The 19,616-nt window shown below is 34.4% G+C and overlaps 1 protein-coding gene across 2 annotated transcripts in view; it reads left to right on the top strand.

The window, feature by feature from the left end:
- Window positions 1-19,412, top strand: part of hsd17b4 (hydroxysteroid (17-beta) dehydrogenase 4) — an 87,154-nt gene extending 67,742 nt beyond the window's left edge. For both annotated transcript variants that reach the window (XM_088911058.1, XM_088911057.1), the window contains exons 18-24: window positions 2,657-2,726; window positions 4,746-4,852; window positions 7,548-7,634; window positions 8,319-8,402; window positions 10,492-10,630; window positions 18,266-18,393; window positions 18,968-19,412. In XM_088911058.1, the coding sequence (XP_088767184.1) occupies window positions 2,657-2,726; window positions 4,746-4,852; window positions 7,548-7,634; window positions 8,319-8,402; window positions 10,492-10,630; window positions 18,266-18,393; window positions 18,968-19,057 (705 nt within the window). In that variant the 3' untranslated portion in view covers window positions 19,058-19,412. The remainder of the gene's footprint in view (window positions 1-2,656; window positions 2,727-4,745; window positions 4,853-7,547; window positions 7,635-8,318; window positions 8,403-10,491; window positions 10,631-18,265; window positions 18,394-18,967) is intronic.
- Window positions 19,413-19,616: the final 204 nt, after the last annotated feature.

Consider the following 19,616-nt stretch of genomic DNA (forward strand, 5'->3'; position numbering starts at 1 on the left):
TTAAGCGCAATTCAGCAGATTTATAATAACAGGTGACCTCTAGCCTAGGCTTAAAGTTGTAGATGGAGAAGCATTGATTTAGGCAATTCTTCACTGGAGGTGTCATGATGGACCCAATGTATGTTGTCTTGGTGTATGCCAGTGAGCCAGAACATCTTACAAGCATTCCTAAGCAGCACACTCACAATAATTTAGTTGCATTTGCAATTTATAACAAGAGAAATATTCATGTAATAATTTTTCTAAACACTCAGTTCTAAGTATACTGGAAGCCTTGCTGTAATACCATATACTTTAGATTTGGCCTAGCATGGAGTTAATGTCCACTGTTTGCTCAGTCATGTTTTGGTCTAATACAATTTTTATTAGAAAAAAAATATGTTGTATTGTTATTGCTCAGATTTTGCCTTTGCTTTATTTTCCTCTTTTAGATTTAACACGTTTGTGTATTTCTCTTGCTTTCTTATCATGTCTTGATAAGATGTCTTGTCTTTGACAATTTTACTCTTGGGTATTATCGTTATAGTGTGTTTTTGTAAATTTATTTTATTCCCATAATTTGTTTTCTATTACATTTGTTTGTGGCAATACAAATCTTTTTATTTCTTGGTTATGGTCATCTAGATTATTGCCTTGGTCTCTTAAGCATTGCCTTTTGCTGCTATAGTTACAAGAGCTTCCTAGCAGGTGTTTTTTTTCCTAAGAATGAAACAGTATTATCAAAATATAGGGAGGACTGTGGAATGGGCTAGAATCTGTTGTTTTTTCTGTCAGTCTTTTTTTTCAGAAATTTCACTCATGGTGAAAATGATGTGTAATTGAATATGTTAAAATTGGAATCTCTTAAAAATGGTGAATTAGACGGATAATATTTCAATTTCAATTTCTATAAATTCAGCTTTAAATATAGGTCGGCAATGCTTCAGCAGGTCAGCCTCAAGCTGGCTCTGAAACTGAGAAAGACCCCAGGTGTCAGCTCCAGCTCAGTTTTACCTGACAACTGCTTGCTCTGGAGTGTTATATATTTATTAAATATTCCAAGACTATAATGCATTTATGGGTAAGAAGAAAAGATAACACAGCAAATATGGTTTATAGTTTCATAGATTTATTTGGCTGTTCATCAGTTTTGGTACTTATCAACATAGTTAATCACATGTCCATTAATGTTAAATAAAGTATAGAAAGATCGGCAGTAAAAAATTCTTACTGTCGTTGGTAAGAGTAAAATATTAAACACTAGAAGAAGAATCATAAATTAATAAATTGAATATTAATATCATATTAAATTTATGCTTCAACTTTCTGTAACATTATTTTTATATGCTCTTGTTCGGTTATGGTGCTTTGATATTTACTCTCTTTGCATGATCACTCAAATGATATTGCTGACACAAAAAAAAGAAACAACAAGACTGTTGTTCCATCAAAGGCAATGAATCTTTGCGTGTTTTCCAATATGTCAAAAGGAATAACCCTAGAGGCTGTCTCTTCATTGCTGTGTATACCTTCAGCTCATTGCGCACAGCAGATCATTCCATGTCATGTCTCGCGGCTGCTGTCATAGAGCTCATAGATGCTTGTAGATCCCTTGGTTGGAACTAGATCACAAATGTTACACATAGATCAGCCAAGCCTCTGATTACATTTATCTTGAATAAAGAAGGGTTGATAATTACTTAGGTGATTCTTGAAATGTGATAACCTTTTTGAGATTTGTATAGTATAAAACTAGAATAAAATAGTATAAAATAAAGTAAATACTAAATAAAATACTATTTTATATTTAAAAATACTGTGTATAGTTTTAATACTTTGATTTTTGTAATCAAAACAAAACTGTTGCTTGTTAAGTAATATAGTATGGCAGTGCGAGCAAGGTTGTAAGACATCACCATTCCTTAGGTTCACAAGATGTCTTCACTGGAGAAATGGTAATATCGCAAGGTGATAAGCAACCTGAAATAGCTTTGTGATATAATGATTAACATTGAAGTTTACATATAAAACAGTCAAAAGACAAATTTTAAATATTTAAAATGAATTAGTAATACAAAGAAAAACATGTCAGATAGATAATAAAACCACTAATAAATGGTGAAAAGAAGTAACACTTTTAAGTTTTAGATCTAAGGTGTGCTCTAAGAGCATATTGAACTCTCTTGCCTAGTGTTTGGGAGTTTGCCTGGGTCTTGAAACTAGTCAGAGGTGACCAGGATTCTCCAAGGCACGGTGAAAAAGAGAGCTCTTTTAGACGTGATGTTCAACCGAACAAAGAACAGATACAGCTGATGTCTTTACAAGCTCACACCTGTCAGACAAGCCACAGGGGTTCGTTTTGCATGGCCGGGCAAGTTTACACAACTGCAAACCCACCTGAATAGCATCTTCTGTCCAATTGTCAGTTATTGACACAGCCCAAATTTGTAAATGTATCTAGTCTTTATTAAAAATATCTACCCTTCTGAATGACTGTATATGTATTCTATGTATAAGTACAAGTTATTTAAAATAAAATATACTGTAGGTAATAAACTTCTAAAGAACAGATGCAATGTAAAGATCCATTTTTTTTTGCTGTCACCTTTCTATGAAGGATTGAGTTGTTGTTAAAATGTCTGAAAATAAAATTAATATTTTATTTTCTCTACAAAAGGCGGCTTTGTACAGACTCAGCGGAGACTGGAACCCTTTGCACATTGATCCAAATTTTGCAGCCATGGGAGGTAAGGAGCTGGTGGTGGTGTTGTTTTTGAGAGGGGAATCAACAGGTATATTTGTAATACAGTACTGAGTTGACTGTGTATGAATATGTCAGATCATAATACACCAATTTTTGGTTATACTATTTCATTGAGGAGTGCTAGGTTTTATTTATTATATGAGAAAATATTTTTTTTTCTTTGTACTATGTACAATTCATGAAATTGTAGAAACTATGAACATGTTGCTACTGGATGTTGTTTCAAAGCTTAAAATATACAGAGTGGAAAAATGCAATATCATAAACAGATGCATCTACAATACACGAGGTGTCCACAGGTGTGCAGGGGTAGTCACCGTAGTAGACAGAGGTGACATGTGGCACCTTATTCTTATTTTTCCGAGTCATCAATTGCAGGACTGCACTACTCTGTAGTAGTGAAAAAGGTACCTTAAGTGAAAAGGTAGGATCAGGAACCAGAAGTTATCCTAACTAATTTTATCCATGTTTTGCTGTTTCTGTTCAATTTAGTGTATACTGCATAAAATTGCTTCGAACTAATGTAGCGGCTCACTAGCTGTACTTGTGTCCTGTGCCACTGTGACAGTTTGTCAAGAAACCTCTGCCATGGTATTTTTCATTTTTTTAGTTTCTAAAAATAAACCCTAAAATGTAAACCTAGATGACCCACTCTTTCCACTGTCACCCAGAACTATTCCTCCCAGAAATCCATTGTTCTGCTTCTTGGGTCCTGCAGGTCTTGTCTAGATTTGTTTTTTTATAAGTATTTATATAACTTAAGTAGGTAGCTGCATCAACATGCGTAGGATGAAAAGGAACAAGTAAAGGTTTATTCCATGCTGAAAAACACAACGTTTCGGCTGTGGAACCTTCTCCAGGTGTATGCATTAGTTTCCTCGAAAAAATTGTTGTAGAGGTCTTTTGGTGGTGTCTGAGTCAATGGAAAAAGTATTAAATTTCAGATGAAATCCTTTAGGGATGATTATAATAATGACATCTATAAAATATAGGAGGTGGTGAGAAAGCCTGGTCGTATAACAGAGCGCTGTGAAGAGACGGACTATTGGTTTGGTGTGAGAAGGGGGACAAGTAGCCCAGGGAGGAAAAGAAGGAGTGACGAAGGGACCTAGAAAAAGATTTAGTGGAAGGCATAGTGGATCGCAGCAGAAGTGAGCTGTAAATGTTCAAGTAGGTAGCTGCGTCATCATGCATAGGCTGTAAAGGAACAAGTAAAGGTTTATTCCATGCTGTAAAGAGGAGAAAAGAAACACAACATTTCGGAGGTGGAGCATTCTTTGGGAGAGTGACATATAACATATTTCTTATGTTTGTTCTCACATACTGTATGTTGTTTATTAGTTTTAATTTTAACTTTGCAAGTGTTTATGGGAAATGTAGTTAAAATGAGCACGACAGAAGCTTCTAGAAATAACAATAGCAAGTAACCAAGTTAAAGAATTTGTTGCAGAAAATGTTTACGAAGAAGGTAAAATATTGTCGTGTACCTTATGTTTTTTATTTTCAACTACCACTACCAGCAATATAAATATGTAACTGCAACATGTACTGTATGTACTGTACTTGGGAGTACCATACATAGTTGGGTAATAAGACAGCTTTCAATCTAATGGATCCAGGCTCCATTCAAGGCATGCAATCTCCTTTTCAGAAATAAAACTGTTCAGCCACATTAAATTTTAAAACAATAGCTAGGCATTGTACAGTATTTTATATGTATATTCAACATATAAAATATTTTAGATTTTCACAAAATATGGTTATTAGACTGAGACAAAAATATTTATGCAGGGTGCTTTCCACTGGTGAGAATTGTGACACACATTCTAGATGGCACCTATATATTCTTTATATATGTAAGGCAAGTACTAAGATAGTTGGTCACACATACAGCTGGATCTGTATATATGTAAGAGAAGTATTAAGATAATAGGTCATGCATAGTCTTTTGTTTGTTTCAAATTTTCTAAGCAAGTCTTGCTGTTTTATCATTTTGCTTTAGGATTCAAAAAGCCTATTCTACATGGACTATGCTCCTTTGGATTTGCTGCAAGACATGTACTGAAGCACTATGCAAATAATGATGTCTCCAAATTCAAATCAATCAAGGTAAGAGACTTGTGCTGTTAACTCCACAGGAATATAGCAGGAATGGTATTGATAAGCCGTGGTATAATCTAATCATACTGTTTTTTATTGCAATTGAGAAAGTAATGATTTATTTCATTTATTTTATTAATTCATCATTTCACCATGAAGGATCCAAAAGCACTTTACATATAAGGAGTGACCCCCTTTTTCCACCACTGAATTGCACCATCCATAGTTGCGAGGCATAAGCACCACAACATAGCTGATTAGATGGAAAAGTGAGAAAAAACTTCACCACTTGAATAAGGGAGTTCTTTAGAAAATCCAGTTTCTTTGTGAATGCCTGAATTGGAATTTAGCCATGATAACAGGACTTATTAACCCCACCTTTTTGAATGGTGCCATGGGATCTTTAATGACCAAGTTATTAAATCACTTATATTTATAATGAATTTAGGAGGGTCTGAAGAAGTTTGATTTTACTTACTTTACAAAAACATTATAAGTGTTTTGTATCAATAACAAACAGTACTAATTAAATACATTATGATTTCATATTGTAACACAATAAAACGTGAAAAAGTCCAAGGTGGCGGGGTCATTCTTTTGATAGCCTCTCTAATTGACCTAGAAATAATTTTAATTAGGACTTAGTTGGGTTTAGCATGAACAGTCAAGACATTTAAACTCATGTTTGTTGCAGTATGGATTTATTAGTTCATGTACCTAATATTGTTAAATAAGTTAATGTTCTAGTATTTTTCAGTGCCCTTGCTGAAGTACAGCAGGACAATTTTATGAGGGACAACTTTTGTAGATATACAAGAGCAGGTGGAATTTGCTCAGAATGTTTTGTTGAGATCAGAGTTTGTACTTTTACATTTTATGTTATTTACTGTCTAGTTCAAGTGATGGGTATTGGATACTCTAGACAATAATGAAAATGACAATAATGAAAGTGGAAGGTTAAGAAAGTACAGGAATATTGAAAAGAAAGGAGAACTTTGCTGTTTTCCTAAGATGGTGAAATCCTCTTTCAGTCACAGAAGACTTAGTATCTAACAGACTTGTGATAGTTGGAGAACATGTAGTTATTCAGTAGTGCAAACAACCAAAAAATATCATAATACCAAAAAATTGTAATTTTTGTTTTTCACTATAGGTAGTAAAATATTACTTGGTCAGTTGCTTGTTGTTAGGTTGATAGTTCTTCCCCTGTGATGATGTGCACATATAAAGACCAGGGTACCATGTATAATTGGGCCACTTGTCTTGTGTTTTCAAGCTATGCTTTTCATGTCTGTAAATGTGGATCTATTAAACAAAAAAGCCCATTTTTGCTGACAGAAAGGTTTTCTTCCTCTGGGATAGAGCATTATTTCTTTCAGAATGGATAGCATAATGTATCTCACTCTATGCAGTCAATCTGTGGCACATTATGCTTTTCGCTTACTCCAGGTGTATAAGCTGAAATACAGAAATGATTTTTGGAAAAAAAAATAATCTAAAAGTAAAATATCTTCCAATGTTTTTTTAATGTGCCCTCGCTTGAATCCAAAAGGTAATAAATGTATTCAAAGTTAAACTTTAGGAATGTTTTCGAGATTATAAAACATTGTAGATTACTTTCACCCAAACTGCATTGTTTTCTACCTGTATAGCTATTTTATAGTATAAAAATTCAATTATACAGTATGTATATATTCATAGCAGTACTTACAGACACAGGGTAAAAAGTATATTACAGTGTTCAAGACTTACAAGCAAATCAGTACGTACTGTAATGGTGTGAATGAACTGCGAGTAAACTAATAAGCTGTAATGATCTGTACCACTTTTGGGCTTGATAACTTGTTGTGGATGTAAAAAGTATCACTGCAATAGGTGAAATGAAAACCCAAAGCTGATTTAGTGTAATGAAACCAGTCAAGTATCATTTCAGTGAGTTTAAAGTTTGTTGCAAAATTGGTTAAGTTGGTGAAGTTTGAGAAATAAATGGCAACCAGGCTCCATCACAGTTTAATCAAGAGCCCCATTTTGACTAATTTTAATACCACGTTTGGAGTAAATTGGCCAAAACTTTTTTTTAAATGAGCTCAGTGAATTTCCCCACGTATGTGATGACCCCATGTTGGCATATAAAGTATTGCTGCAACATAAAGGTGAGATTCTAAAGCAGGTGTTTATATAGGAACCTCATTTTGCAATATGCTAACTGTGGTGTCACTACAATGGCATTGTAATTATTTGTCAAAAAGTACTAGCGTTATATTGCAATAAAACAAAAATGAACAAGTTTTAAAATCTGCGAGATGTTTCTCTCATCTTTGGCAGCATTTTGTATTCTAGTTCTTTCAGGTATAGTAAACTAAGACACTTTGGTAACCTTTGTAGTCAGCCTTCAGTACTTCAGCAGTTAACATGAGACTCATGGACAATAATGAGAAGAGCATTTAGGTTTGAGAACAGGATGCACTTCTCTACACAACAGTGAATGTCTGGAGCAGCCAAACTAGCAATATTAATAATGACAGGTAATCTGGCAGCTGGGTTAGATCTTTGCATCAAAAAGCTCTTAGCAGCCAAATGAGCCGGACAGAATCCTGTCATTTGTACCTTTGTTTCTATGAAATTGCACAATCTAGTAAGAACAATTAAATTTTATTCTTGGTACTTGATTGATAGTTCATAATTAGATTTTTCTACTTCTTAGGTGCGATTTGTAAAGCCTGTGATTCCTGGACAGTCCTTACAAACTGAGATGTGGAAAGAAGGGAATCGAATCCATTTTCAGTGCAAGGTGAGGACATAGCTGTGTTCTTGAAACAGATGTCCATGGTTAAATAATAATAATGTACAGTAGTAATGTAATAATATCATATTACTATCTTATTTGAACAGTGGCCTTTAAATTCTTATTTAAATGTATTACTAAGATGCAATATGCTGTATATATGCTGTGTAAAATCACACCTGTGAGTGTTTCAATTGCATCACATGAACATGTATGTTTTATGTACTATATTTCTTGATTTACAAATGAGTGAAGTGCTTTACTTTGGTTACATTGTAAACAGCACAACAATTCTAGAGTTTCCGACATCTGTTTATTTCAGCTACGGATGAAAAATGAGAGGGTAAAATCACATTGTAACATCTATAGCGAATGTATGCAGTGTTGTTGCACATTACCTGCGTTGTTAAATATATTACTCAATCAGATGTCTCCCCACAATTCTGACCTCATAAACATATTGACCTCGACTTTTAAAGCGCATATATGCTTAAATTGCTATAGTAAGCCATAATAATTTATGTTTTGAATCTGGGGTCCATTTTATATACACATAATTGTACAGGCATGAGTTACTTTCAGTTCCATTGTTAAAAATGCTACTATTAAGTTATTGAATTAGCAGTGGTGATGGTGAAAGAATTATAAGCTCATGCTCAACTTTTGTATACTTTGTTTCTCTTTCATTAGGTGAAAGAAACTGGAGAATTGGTTCTGTCTGAGGCTTATGTAGATCTCAGAGATACATTGGAGGAAGGAAAGAAACCTTCTGTGGTAAGACTTGACTTATTTCCCAATTACAATTATTTACGCTCAGCCTATATTAATTGAACACTTTATAAAAGTTAAAAATACACTTCACTCTACTTTACCAATCATAAAACGGTTATCGTATTTTATTTAGCCTGTAAACTATAGAATGTGGGCATGACCTAGCATCCAAAACAGGCATAACTGAAGTAAAGGTTAATACAGAATCTTCTTTCTGAAAGTAAAACACTTTGGATCTTGTTTCAAATATATATTCTAGCAAACATTATAGAAATGTTTTCCTCCGTAGAGTCAATACAGTACACCCCTGGTATTTCATTGCTGTCCATGATTTTTCTTTTTTAATTATAATCCATATAAAATTGCTGATGAATGCAACATGTAGGGTACATAGGCTAAAGGAAGAAAATCAAAATATTTCTGAAACTATGAATGAGTGACTGTATCTTTCATCTGGCACATTCAAAAGATATGTGATGACGTTTTGGTAGAAATTTATTGCAAACTTTCTGTATAAAAATATTCCTCTTTCCCATTTAGCTAATGCACCTGCATTAGCTCTAGATATCGGCCCCCCCCTTTGTAATACTTTGACATCTGTCATTATCAACGCAGTCCTGATCATCTCTTTGAGCATATTTATACTGGTTACATTATTTTTTTCATACATCTGTCAAGTTTATCTATAATGAATGAATTAATGTGAGTTTAGTGGACTGGTAAACTGGTAAGCACACAAGCTTTAAAATGTGTTGTTTTTCTTTCTAATTGAAGAAATGTATCTTTGCTTTGACCCAAATAATCTTTATCACATTGAAAAACAAACAGGAATATACAGTATGACCTGAAATAATGGAAAAATTATTTAAGAAATGGCTAAGAATCTATCAAGAAATGACTATTTTCTAGCAGGATACAAGTACAGCAACCCTAATAAATCCACATTGTCAAATTCGCTGGAGTAATCAGAGTGTGTAAGTAAGTTGTAAGGAAATGGATGCTTGGAAGAACATACTCTATAATGATATATTAGCTTTCACGTGGTATTTCATGAGAGACAATGCAGGAAACATTTTTTTTCTCAACAAGATGCCACTATCACAGGATGCAGAAAAATTAGTAATTCTGCAAACAAGACCAAAGTTGAAAGAAGAAACAAGTGGTACTTTAAAATTTCCAGTAATAATTTTTTGTCGCCCTTGCTGCTGATGATTTACCATAAAATGTCATTCCAAATAAAAACAGTAATACTGAAATCATTAAAATTCAGATGTGCACGCCAATAAATATCACCTGAAAGGATGGTTAAATTAATATTTTGTTTCTTCTCTCCCTAGATATATCAGTTCCTGTTCTTTTTGAGAGACAATTACAGTTGTTTATTAAATCTTATATGTGATTCTTATTTGAATAATTAAGAATGTTATTAAGGGTCAGTTCTAAGCCTAATAGGTAAATAAGTTGTTCATGTAGGGTTAAGTAGTACTCATATCTTTGAGAAGCTTATTTCTGGCCAACTGCAGATCAATACCTTTGGTTGAGACTGCGGAGTAAAACATTTGGAATTTACAATAAATCATAAATAATAAAAACAGCTTTGGAAAAAGCCATATAGACACATGAAACAAACGTTTCAGCTCAAATAGCTATTATTATGTGGAGAGGAAAACAGGAAGGAGACATAAAAACATTTTGTAATCCCTATAGTAATGCATGGAAGTGGTTAACTAAAGGTTTAGGATTGTTTGGCTGGTCCAAATGAGATACAACATTATTCTCTTCTCTGATGACATGCAGTTAACTTTTGGAATAAGGGTTTATTTTATGAGAAAAGTTTGTGGGGGAAAATAAACAATAGAAATTCATATAAATAAAAAATGTATGAATAATTCCTGCTGAGTTATAGGTTTAGGAAAAGCAATCTTATTGACTGTCAATGTGTTTACAAATTCTTTTAAAACTTACACACACCTTTGCCATTTTAAAATGAAGTGGCTTGGTGAAGTAATAATTCCAATTGGAAACATGTGTCTAGACCTTGTGCATCACCTAGACTTTAACCATTTTCTGTATATATTTAAATTCTTTCTAGGCTGTGGGGCTTCAGAGTGACCTTGTCTTTGCTGAGATTGGGCGACGCATTAATGAAGTAGGGAAAGATCTCGTGAAAAAAGTAAATGCAGTCTTTCAGTGGGAGATCACTAAAGGTGGAAATACTGCTGCAATGTGGAGTAAGTAATTTAAAGCCATTGACAAGGCAGATTCTTTATACATTCTTTATGTGATCTTAGTATTGTGAAATTCTAGTTAATGAGGTGTATAGAATTTAAGAATTATGTGCATTCCTTTTTGCCCAGAAAAAAAAAACTGAGTGGGATAGCAAAGTTTTGTATTACTGGGTCCACAAGAATTGTACAATAAAGTAGTTTGCATAAGAACGGGTAAAGATTGATTCCATGTAGTGAAGAAAAGAGACACTATGTTTCGGCTGTGGAGCCTTTTTCAGGTGTGAGGGAGAGTGGGAAAGACTTGAAGGCTCCACAGCCAAAATGTAGTGTTTCTTTTCTTCACCTTTTAGAATGGAATAATTCTTTACTTGTTCCTTAGTAGCTTTAGACACGGCTCCCTACTCGAACATCACAGAGTAATATAATCAGTGATGGATGAAGCCTTCATATACAGTATCTTAATAACTGAAGTCAAGAAGTTCTAGGTCATCACATGGTGTTTGTAAATGCAAGTCTCAAACTCAATGTCTTGTATGGTCACCATTAAAAACTGATGGCTGCAAGGTATATTTTCTACCAGGCTGTCAGAGCTGTTTGCCCATTCTTGAATTTTATCTAACTTTTTAAATGTAATTCTCTGCTTTTAAAGTGTTTGCAACTTCTCCTAATTTGGTATCTTGTACAAATCTTGTACAAATGTGACTGGTTTACTAATAAGGAGAGACTCTGAGCTGTTAGAAGGTCAGGTGAGAAACATGAAGCTGCTCCACCATAATAATACTGACCTAAAATCACAGGGCTACCATAGAATGATGGTTTTGACTAAAAATAGAATTTGAAATTTGTTTAGCACTGCATCTAGATGACTTACTGAAGTTATAGGTGCTTTATTAATATTTTGAATAACTGTCTTAAGCACTGTGGCCAGAATTAAATATTTCAGAGAAGCACCACAGGTTTATAGTTTTGTTTGTGCGTATACAGTGTACACAAACATATACACAGTGAACATAGAGGAGGATAAGGTCTCTTCCAGATTCTTTGGCAAAAGGACACTTTTAAAGGTAATATAAGGACACTTTTGAATAGGTAATATAAGATTTGACACCTGCAAAATATCTGCCTTTTATTTTATTGAGTGCTGGCCAGTCTTGTTGTCTGTTGATAGACTCATTGTTTTTCATCTGCCATAAGATGCTGCTCAAAGATTTCTCAGTGACATTGTTTAATCTCCTTGTGTCTTACCTGACATGTTAGTGAGTCTCTCCACTCTGCTGTGCCATCTAATATTTTAATCTTTGACACATCACCTCTTTTCTGCATGGTGCCTTCATTGGACTACGGAAATTGACATTCCCAGGAACAATATGATTCCTTCTAGCTCATTACTGTCTTATGTGACAGGTACATCCGTGGCATCTGCAGCTAATATCCTTGAGTTAGGCATCAGCGTCAGAGGCAGACTGAAAATGATTAAATGCAGGGTAGAAGTAATACACAAATAATAGCAGGTGTACAGTGAAATGAGTTTACCTTTAAACCAGCAAAGCTGAGCAGCAATAAACTCTGCAATCTGGAAATTGAATCTGTGTACTTATGAGTCAAGATTTCGGAATTCTAATTCAACAGAAATTAAATGGTATGGGAAAGAAAGGGGGTTTCGGGGGTTCAACAGGGAAAAAACATTTTGTGACTGGTAGAATTAAATACACATAATGTTTTGTAGATTTCTGTTTTCAAAGGTAGCTTAAAATCTTCATACAGTATATGTATAATGTCATTGCATTTTAGTTACAATTACAAAAAGTATTCTAGTTTTTACTCACCATAGTATTTATTAAAAGCAAAGTTTTGAAATGGTAGTTCAGTTGCATTCATTTGTCCTTATGCCAGGAAACTATTACATATTCGAGATCTAAGCACATAGTTGGAGTCTATTGTACCTACTAGAAAATAACAAGGAGTGAAGTTTTTAAATTCTGTGTTTTTTAAAAAAAGCTGTTCTGCCTTCGGGTGAATCTGAAAGTAAATACATGTAGTTTTTGCAGAACACTAAATTTTCAATATTCAGTTGAACACTAATTTATCTATAATGTAAAGTATGCATGAAGAAACCTATTCTCATCTTTAAGATCAGAATAAACTCTGGGAAGACAGAATAATAAAAAGCTGGAACTCACAATTCCATTTAAAAGATGTTTCTCCTCTTACATGCACTTAAATGCATCATGTTTATAGTGGTGCCTGTTCATATCTCCCAACATGTCCAACAGTTGAGCAATAAAAATTCCATTTCAGTTTAAGATGGTAAGAAGGCAGTAAGCTGCACAATGTCAATCACGTTCATTTGATTAACTCCACTATAAAGATTTTCTCAGGGACATGCTCTGCATTAAATGATCTGATTGTGGCAGTGCAGCAGGCTTTGTTATAGTTAAAGTATTCTGTCATTTTCTTGCTCCATTCTCTAGTGGCAGCATATCTATTCAGAAGAAGTCTTTTGTGTGTAAAATGTGTCAGGCTGTTATAGAATTTAGATGCATACATTGCTTTTGCAAGTGTTATATTCACCAAAGAGAATTTTAGAGGTCATAAATCAAACATGGCTTTCATTTACGGTATAGTCTGTCATACAGTACATTTAAGTGGTTGTATATTTATATATTCCCACATATTCACAAATGCTTCCATTAAATTTGTCAATGTGAAATTTAGCTACTGAAGGCAGCAAGAGAACCATTTACTTAAAGCGACAGTACTCCATCACCACAGTATGAAAATGATACAGTCTGGATCTTTTCTATAGTATTACACTAATTACTGCAGCTGGCTCTTGGTTTAGAGCAGAGTTGAAGTGTCGAACTAAGGGATCCTTTGGAGAGACACTTTTAATGAACGGTTGGATTTCTACTCATATGAGTTTTAAACAGCAATATTTATGGGTATTTGACATGGTGTGTAATACTGAATTTATGATCATAGTGTCGATAATTGCATCCCTCTGTTTTTCCCATTTTGTTGGTCACAAATGATGGTGTAAACATTTTTATAGGTTTGTAGAATTAAATTTCAGCAATAAGTACAAAAAATAAATCCAAACTTAAAATGTTGATTGCAAGTAGTCACACCCTGAGTCAAAACTTGGGGGAAGCACCTTTAGCAGCAGTTACAGCTGTTCCCCTCAGTCTTGGAAAGCTTCCAAGTCCGTGCTGATGAGATTAAGCTTTGTAACATGGACAGTGTTCGATTGCACATCATTAAACAGACTTAATGTTTTTATTTTAGATCAAAAAGATCCAATTCTGTCTTGTCTGACCACAATACCTTTTGCCACATGTTTCTGCAGAATCACTTCACAGACATGGTGGCATCCCTAACCAGTTTCCTCATTGCCCAGTCGCTCATTTAGACGGACGGATGGTCTGATTAAGTAGTGTATGAGTGATACAATAGACATTCCATTAAGTAGTTCCGTGGTCAAAGGGATATTCAGTTTCTTTTAATTTTTTTTATACCCTTCTCCTGTTCTGTACAATTCACTGTACTAATCCTGAACAATCCAATTCATGCCCTGGTTTCCGTGGGTAGATCATGCCGTCAGTGAGGAACAAGGATGGAGAATGAACTTGCTGTGAAAGTAGGTGAAAGGTGGTGGTATGACGCTACAGATAGTCTGACATAAGGCAGAAAGACTGTACCCTGTTCAGAGAGATAATAAACTGAATATTAGTAGGGATAGTGTGCTTGAGAAAGTGGTAAAGTAGAACAAGGGTTCTATCAAGAATTTAATGCAGGCAGTCAGTAAAGCAATAACAGTGAACAGTGAGGGGAAAAGAGGTATAAAGAAGTTATGTTCTTGATTACTTTGATTGGAAGGAAAGCATTGGCAGGGGGTGTGGCTAAGGCAGGAGGTCACTGAGCCTGGATTGGAAACTGTGTAGAATAGTTGTTAAGGAAGTAGTGAATAAAGATATACAGTATGTTGTTCAAGGTGTGGCAGAAGAAAGCTTGACTTGACATGAGTATTTATTCAAATAGGATTTTAGTGGAATCGGCAAACACATAACACAAGATGCCATGGGAAGAAATATGAGACCCCAGGGAGATATTAATGGCCACTTTCATCAGTGGTTTACTAAATAATAAGTCTTGGCGAATCATTTTTAAAGTCTTGCTTTATACCATTCCTGCAATAAAATATATACAGTACACAGGAGATTTGTATTTCTTTTCGGCTTTATTTTCTCATTTGAGGAATTATTATTTTTATTACTTTATGCCAATGGATACTGAAACATTTGCGGTGTACATAGATTATTACTTTTACAACTATTTTTTATAAATGTTTAGCATTGATGATTTTTTTTATTCTGAACTCCCAGTTAAGAATCATTAGTCATCCTGGCTGAACACTACCACGTTCACATTAGTGGCAATGTCAGGCCATCAGTCCTTTATCATACCCCACGCTCATTATGAAAAGAGAACAGTTGAAGGAGAGCTGCAGTCCTGATTTCTCAGACCAGTTATTAAATCTCTGAAACAAAATAAATTAATTGATGGTATTTGCAAAATTTTACAAATTCCAAATGAAGCACAAAATTGTGAACTTTGTGAAAGTACTATATGGTCTCCATTTTGTAGCAAACCTCTGGTCTCACCACAGGCGAGAGCAAGAGTTTGTGCAAATTATGATGTGAAGTAGCTCTTCCTGCTCACTAGTCACTGTAATGACTAATGCAATGCGATATATGAACGGATAAGTACAGGTTGTGCAGCAGACGTTTCACTGCAGAAATGTGATCTGCATGCAGAGTTAACGAAGTATCTGTCGGCGAAATCGTTTCAAAGTCGAGAGTAATACCACTATTGGATTAAAAGAGATGTATTCACAAGAGAGGCATTACACATCACCAGATGTTTTTGGCCTCATTCTGAATCGCAGAATGTGGCGCTGCACATACCTGAAAATTTGGTCTATTTTGTGGTGTTAATTGGAGGTTTTACACATTACTGTGTACATTTTACTTTCATTGTGGGTTGAAATGCACTCATTAATAGTGTTGAAATATGAAGATAGTGTTGCATCTCCCCTTTAAGTCACAGGAGGGAGAACACATTCAGTGTGTTGATATTCTCAGCTGGAGTGATGATCCCAGTCGGGAAAGTGGCTGAACCAAACTTCAACAGAGAGCAATATGGTTCACCACATTTATATGTGAATGACAATTTTTGCTTAATGTTCTGAAAGAAAAATGGAACAAGAACTCTGTGCCTGGGTAATCTGCATAGAACAGAGAAAGATGTATGCATGGCTGATTTGCATATCAGCCCCATTTATTTCAAAGATGTAGGATGGATAAGAGGTGTTCTCAAGGAAACCAGTACCAGTGAAAACCCAATTAGGTACAGGACCATTGTCATCGGGCTTAAGTAAAACATCTCAAGAACAATTAAAACAAATATGGAAGCCAAACCACTGAAAACACTCAAGGATATTTAGCAAACCACAGCATTTGCTATTGCACCACATAGTGACCATACCCTGGCTGATTAAAACCTGCCAGGTTCCTACCTATTTTGTGCAGCCATCTAGTCACAATCAACTGTCAACTGATATAATATTGCCCAGATCAAATCTGCTCTGTGCCACCCTGTAGATTCTGTTATATTGGAAAACAGAGCAGAACTAATTGCATGTCATAAAGATTTCCGGCTTGGTCCTTAGTTGAACTCCCACTTTAATAAATATCGCTAAATAGAATTTCATGAACAGTTTCACAGCAGTCATGTTGCTTCTGGTAACCCTGATGTGCTTATGATTACAGAGCACAGCAAAAGACTGTCACAGAAAAAAAACAAAATATCTCACAATTCATCATAGGATTGGTACAGTTATTTTCAAGGGAGACATAAGCAGTTTGAAACTCTTGCATTCTGTGTGCATGACAGACCAAGCGGCTTTGATTCTAGAATTGAAATGCAAAATGAATTTTATACATGACTGCTTTTCCTCAGAGCAGTGACATTAGCGACCAACAAAATTAGAACTCCCATTTTTTAGATTCAAACCCGGCCTCAGCAGTGAAAGCCCATGTTGCGCTTTAGGGCATTTCAACATAGCATAGTTTTTAAAGAAAAAAAAAAACAAAGAAGAAACTTGTATGACTTCAATTTAGTGATGTACTTTTTTCCGAAGATCAGACTCTATTGCTCGTGAGAGCTGCAGGAATTAAGGCATGTACCTACTTAAGAAAGCTGCAGTGAGAGATAAGAAAAAACAGAGTTCAGTAAGTGGAAACAAAGATAAAAATACAAAGCACAAACCTTTATGATGTGACAATGTGTAAACTTAAGTTGTACTGTGATGGTCACATAGCAACAGTAACTTTAGGTTCCTCATATATTAATTGCTTTGGTTGACTCAAATGTTTATTTCTTCAGTTTGAATGCCTGACATCTTTGATTACATGCTCGCTCATTTTGTGATGTAAGAATCAGTGCACTGAGTGACAAGAATACAATCCTTAAATACCGTATTTCTGATTGCTGTGGCAGTCTTTAGCCATTCAAATGCTACTGGGGATGGAATAAAATAAAATAAAATAAAGTCATGTTTCCGATGTATTACTTTCCTCATGAAGAACTCTTCGTTTAAGAATCCATATTTAAGAGAGTTATATAAATGAATTTGCCTGTTTACTTTGGTTTTGTAAAAGGTAAAAATACATGTTAACTGAGGAAAAAGTATGTGGAACTCAAGTTTAGTACAAAGATTGAATTCATGACTAGAGCATGTTGACTTCTCCTATCTACAGTAGATTGGAGATTTATCTGAACGTAAGTTTTCCATGTACAGAAACAGACAAGTTTTATAAAGGGATCAGTAAATAGATATAGAACCTAATAGAACAGAATCTATAAAATAGAACCTACTCTAAAAATATGGTGAAGCTTAACTAAATCAGACAAAGCTCATTCCTCAGTCCAAAATCACTTATAGTAATTAAAGGCATAGGGTAATCTGTGTTTTTGTTTGGTTATTTTTTTCATTTGGGTATGTGTATGAACGATCTTAACAGTTCGGTTAACTGGGTGAACTGTGTTATGATCACTGTTTTGTAACATGGAAATATTTTTTTGTCTTCATTTATGATATTTATAAGAAGATTAGAACACCTCAGTATGTCAGTATGTCTTTGTCAAGGTTGCTTAACACTGTACGTTTAATATATATTTTTTAATATGTTCATAACCTGAAACACATTACAATGTGTTCACAACACATTAGATTCAGAAATACTAGTTTTAGCAGGCAAATCAGGCATGCAGAGCTCTGTTCTCAAGTAAAAAAAAACAAATAACAGTGGAACACTAATTTTTCTGTTGAATTCTGGGGACACCGTATTACATTAACTATTTGTCATTGTAATTGTATTAATGAAGACTAAGCTGTTAAAACCTGTGTTTGCAAGCACTTTTTGTATCTGTAAATGGAAAAATAATGTTTTTTTGTTCCTATACAGAAAAACTCCTCTTAATTTCAAGACATGAGCTGGAATGTTATAGGTTTGTTGGAGAACAAGACCTAAAACCAGAAAGACTAATCGTTCTATGACCTTATTTGTTCCTTAATAGCCATTGATCTGAAGAGTGGATCAGGGTCATTGTACAAAGGAGCATCACAGAGTAAAGCTGATGTGACGTTCACTCTCTCAGATGAGGACTTCATGGAGGTGGTTCAGGGGAAACTAAATCCGCAAAAGGTAAAAACTAATCCATTCACATATAGTCTTCATCAAAGAGTACCGTAGAACACAACTGACAATTAGAATGATAGGGGTTTTGTTTAGGGTTTTATGGAATGTTATGTTACATAAAACATAATAAAATCCAAAACGAATGGGAGTATTAGGTTGAAAGCAACAACGCTCTAAGTTGTGTTGCGGAAACAACATTTGAGTAGGCCTTTGTACAGGAACATCATGTACAAGTACTTGAAAAAAGTACTTGGTATGTACTTAGCCACTTGGTATGTGTCACTGTTTAATTTTTGCTTGCTTTATTGCTGTGTTTATTGAGAGTAATGACCAAACTTGAAAAAAAGATTAAACCCTTTGGTAAATTTAGGTAGTTTAAGAAATAAAGATGAAGAAATAATTAAATATGTATCATCATAAAAAGAAAATCATTTTGTAAGGAATGGCATGGGAGAAATCCAATATTCCATTTTTAATAGTTTCATAGCATATGAAAATAGCACATCACCTTGCATTGAATTAAAATTGTAAAGATGAGTCAAATCAAAATACTTAATATTGATATCTTTTCTTGTGTCAGGCATTTTTTGCTGGAAAGTTGAAGATGAAAGGTAACATTATGCTAAGTCAAAAATTGGAAGCCATCCTGAAGGATTATGCAAAACTGTGAACCCACGTCATGACTACAGGAGTGAAACTGCTGATTGAGGATCTGTCACTGATCTCTACTCTTTTCTAACACATGAGTAACTGTACTGCTTTTCTAATAGGTATTTAGCCCACCCCTTTAAAGCATTACAATCTTAATACTATAGTTTCTAAAAATGTGATAAGAAAATAATTCCTCTCATGAAAGAAACATTTAGTCAATTATACTGTTAAAATGGTTTCACTAATCTGGAATATGCCCATAATATAATTAACCCCAATTCCATGTGAACAAATTTTCTTCTTTCTTTGAATCATTTAAGAACAATGTGTGTATTACATATAAATAATAAAGACAGATCTAAATATACAGTAAATGGTCTTCTTCTGCTGAGCTTTATCAAATATTCAGTCTGCTCTGACCTTTTTCATGTATGAACATGTTGCCATCTGAGATCTTAAGAGCAGGGCAAAGGAAATAATAAAAGATGAATCACTACTATGTAATGACGATTTTAAAGGTCTTGATGCTCTCCTTTAATCATCTCATTGACCTCAATAAGTTTGACATACTTGAATAA

This window comes from Atractosteus spatula, chromosome 3 (assembly GCF_055471065.1).
Source record: "Atractosteus spatula isolate fAtrSpa1 chromosome 3, fAtrSpa1.hap1, whole genome shotgun sequence".
Lineage (NCBI taxonomy): Eukaryota > Metazoa > Chordata > Actinopteri > Semionotiformes > Lepisosteidae > Atractosteus > Atractosteus spatula.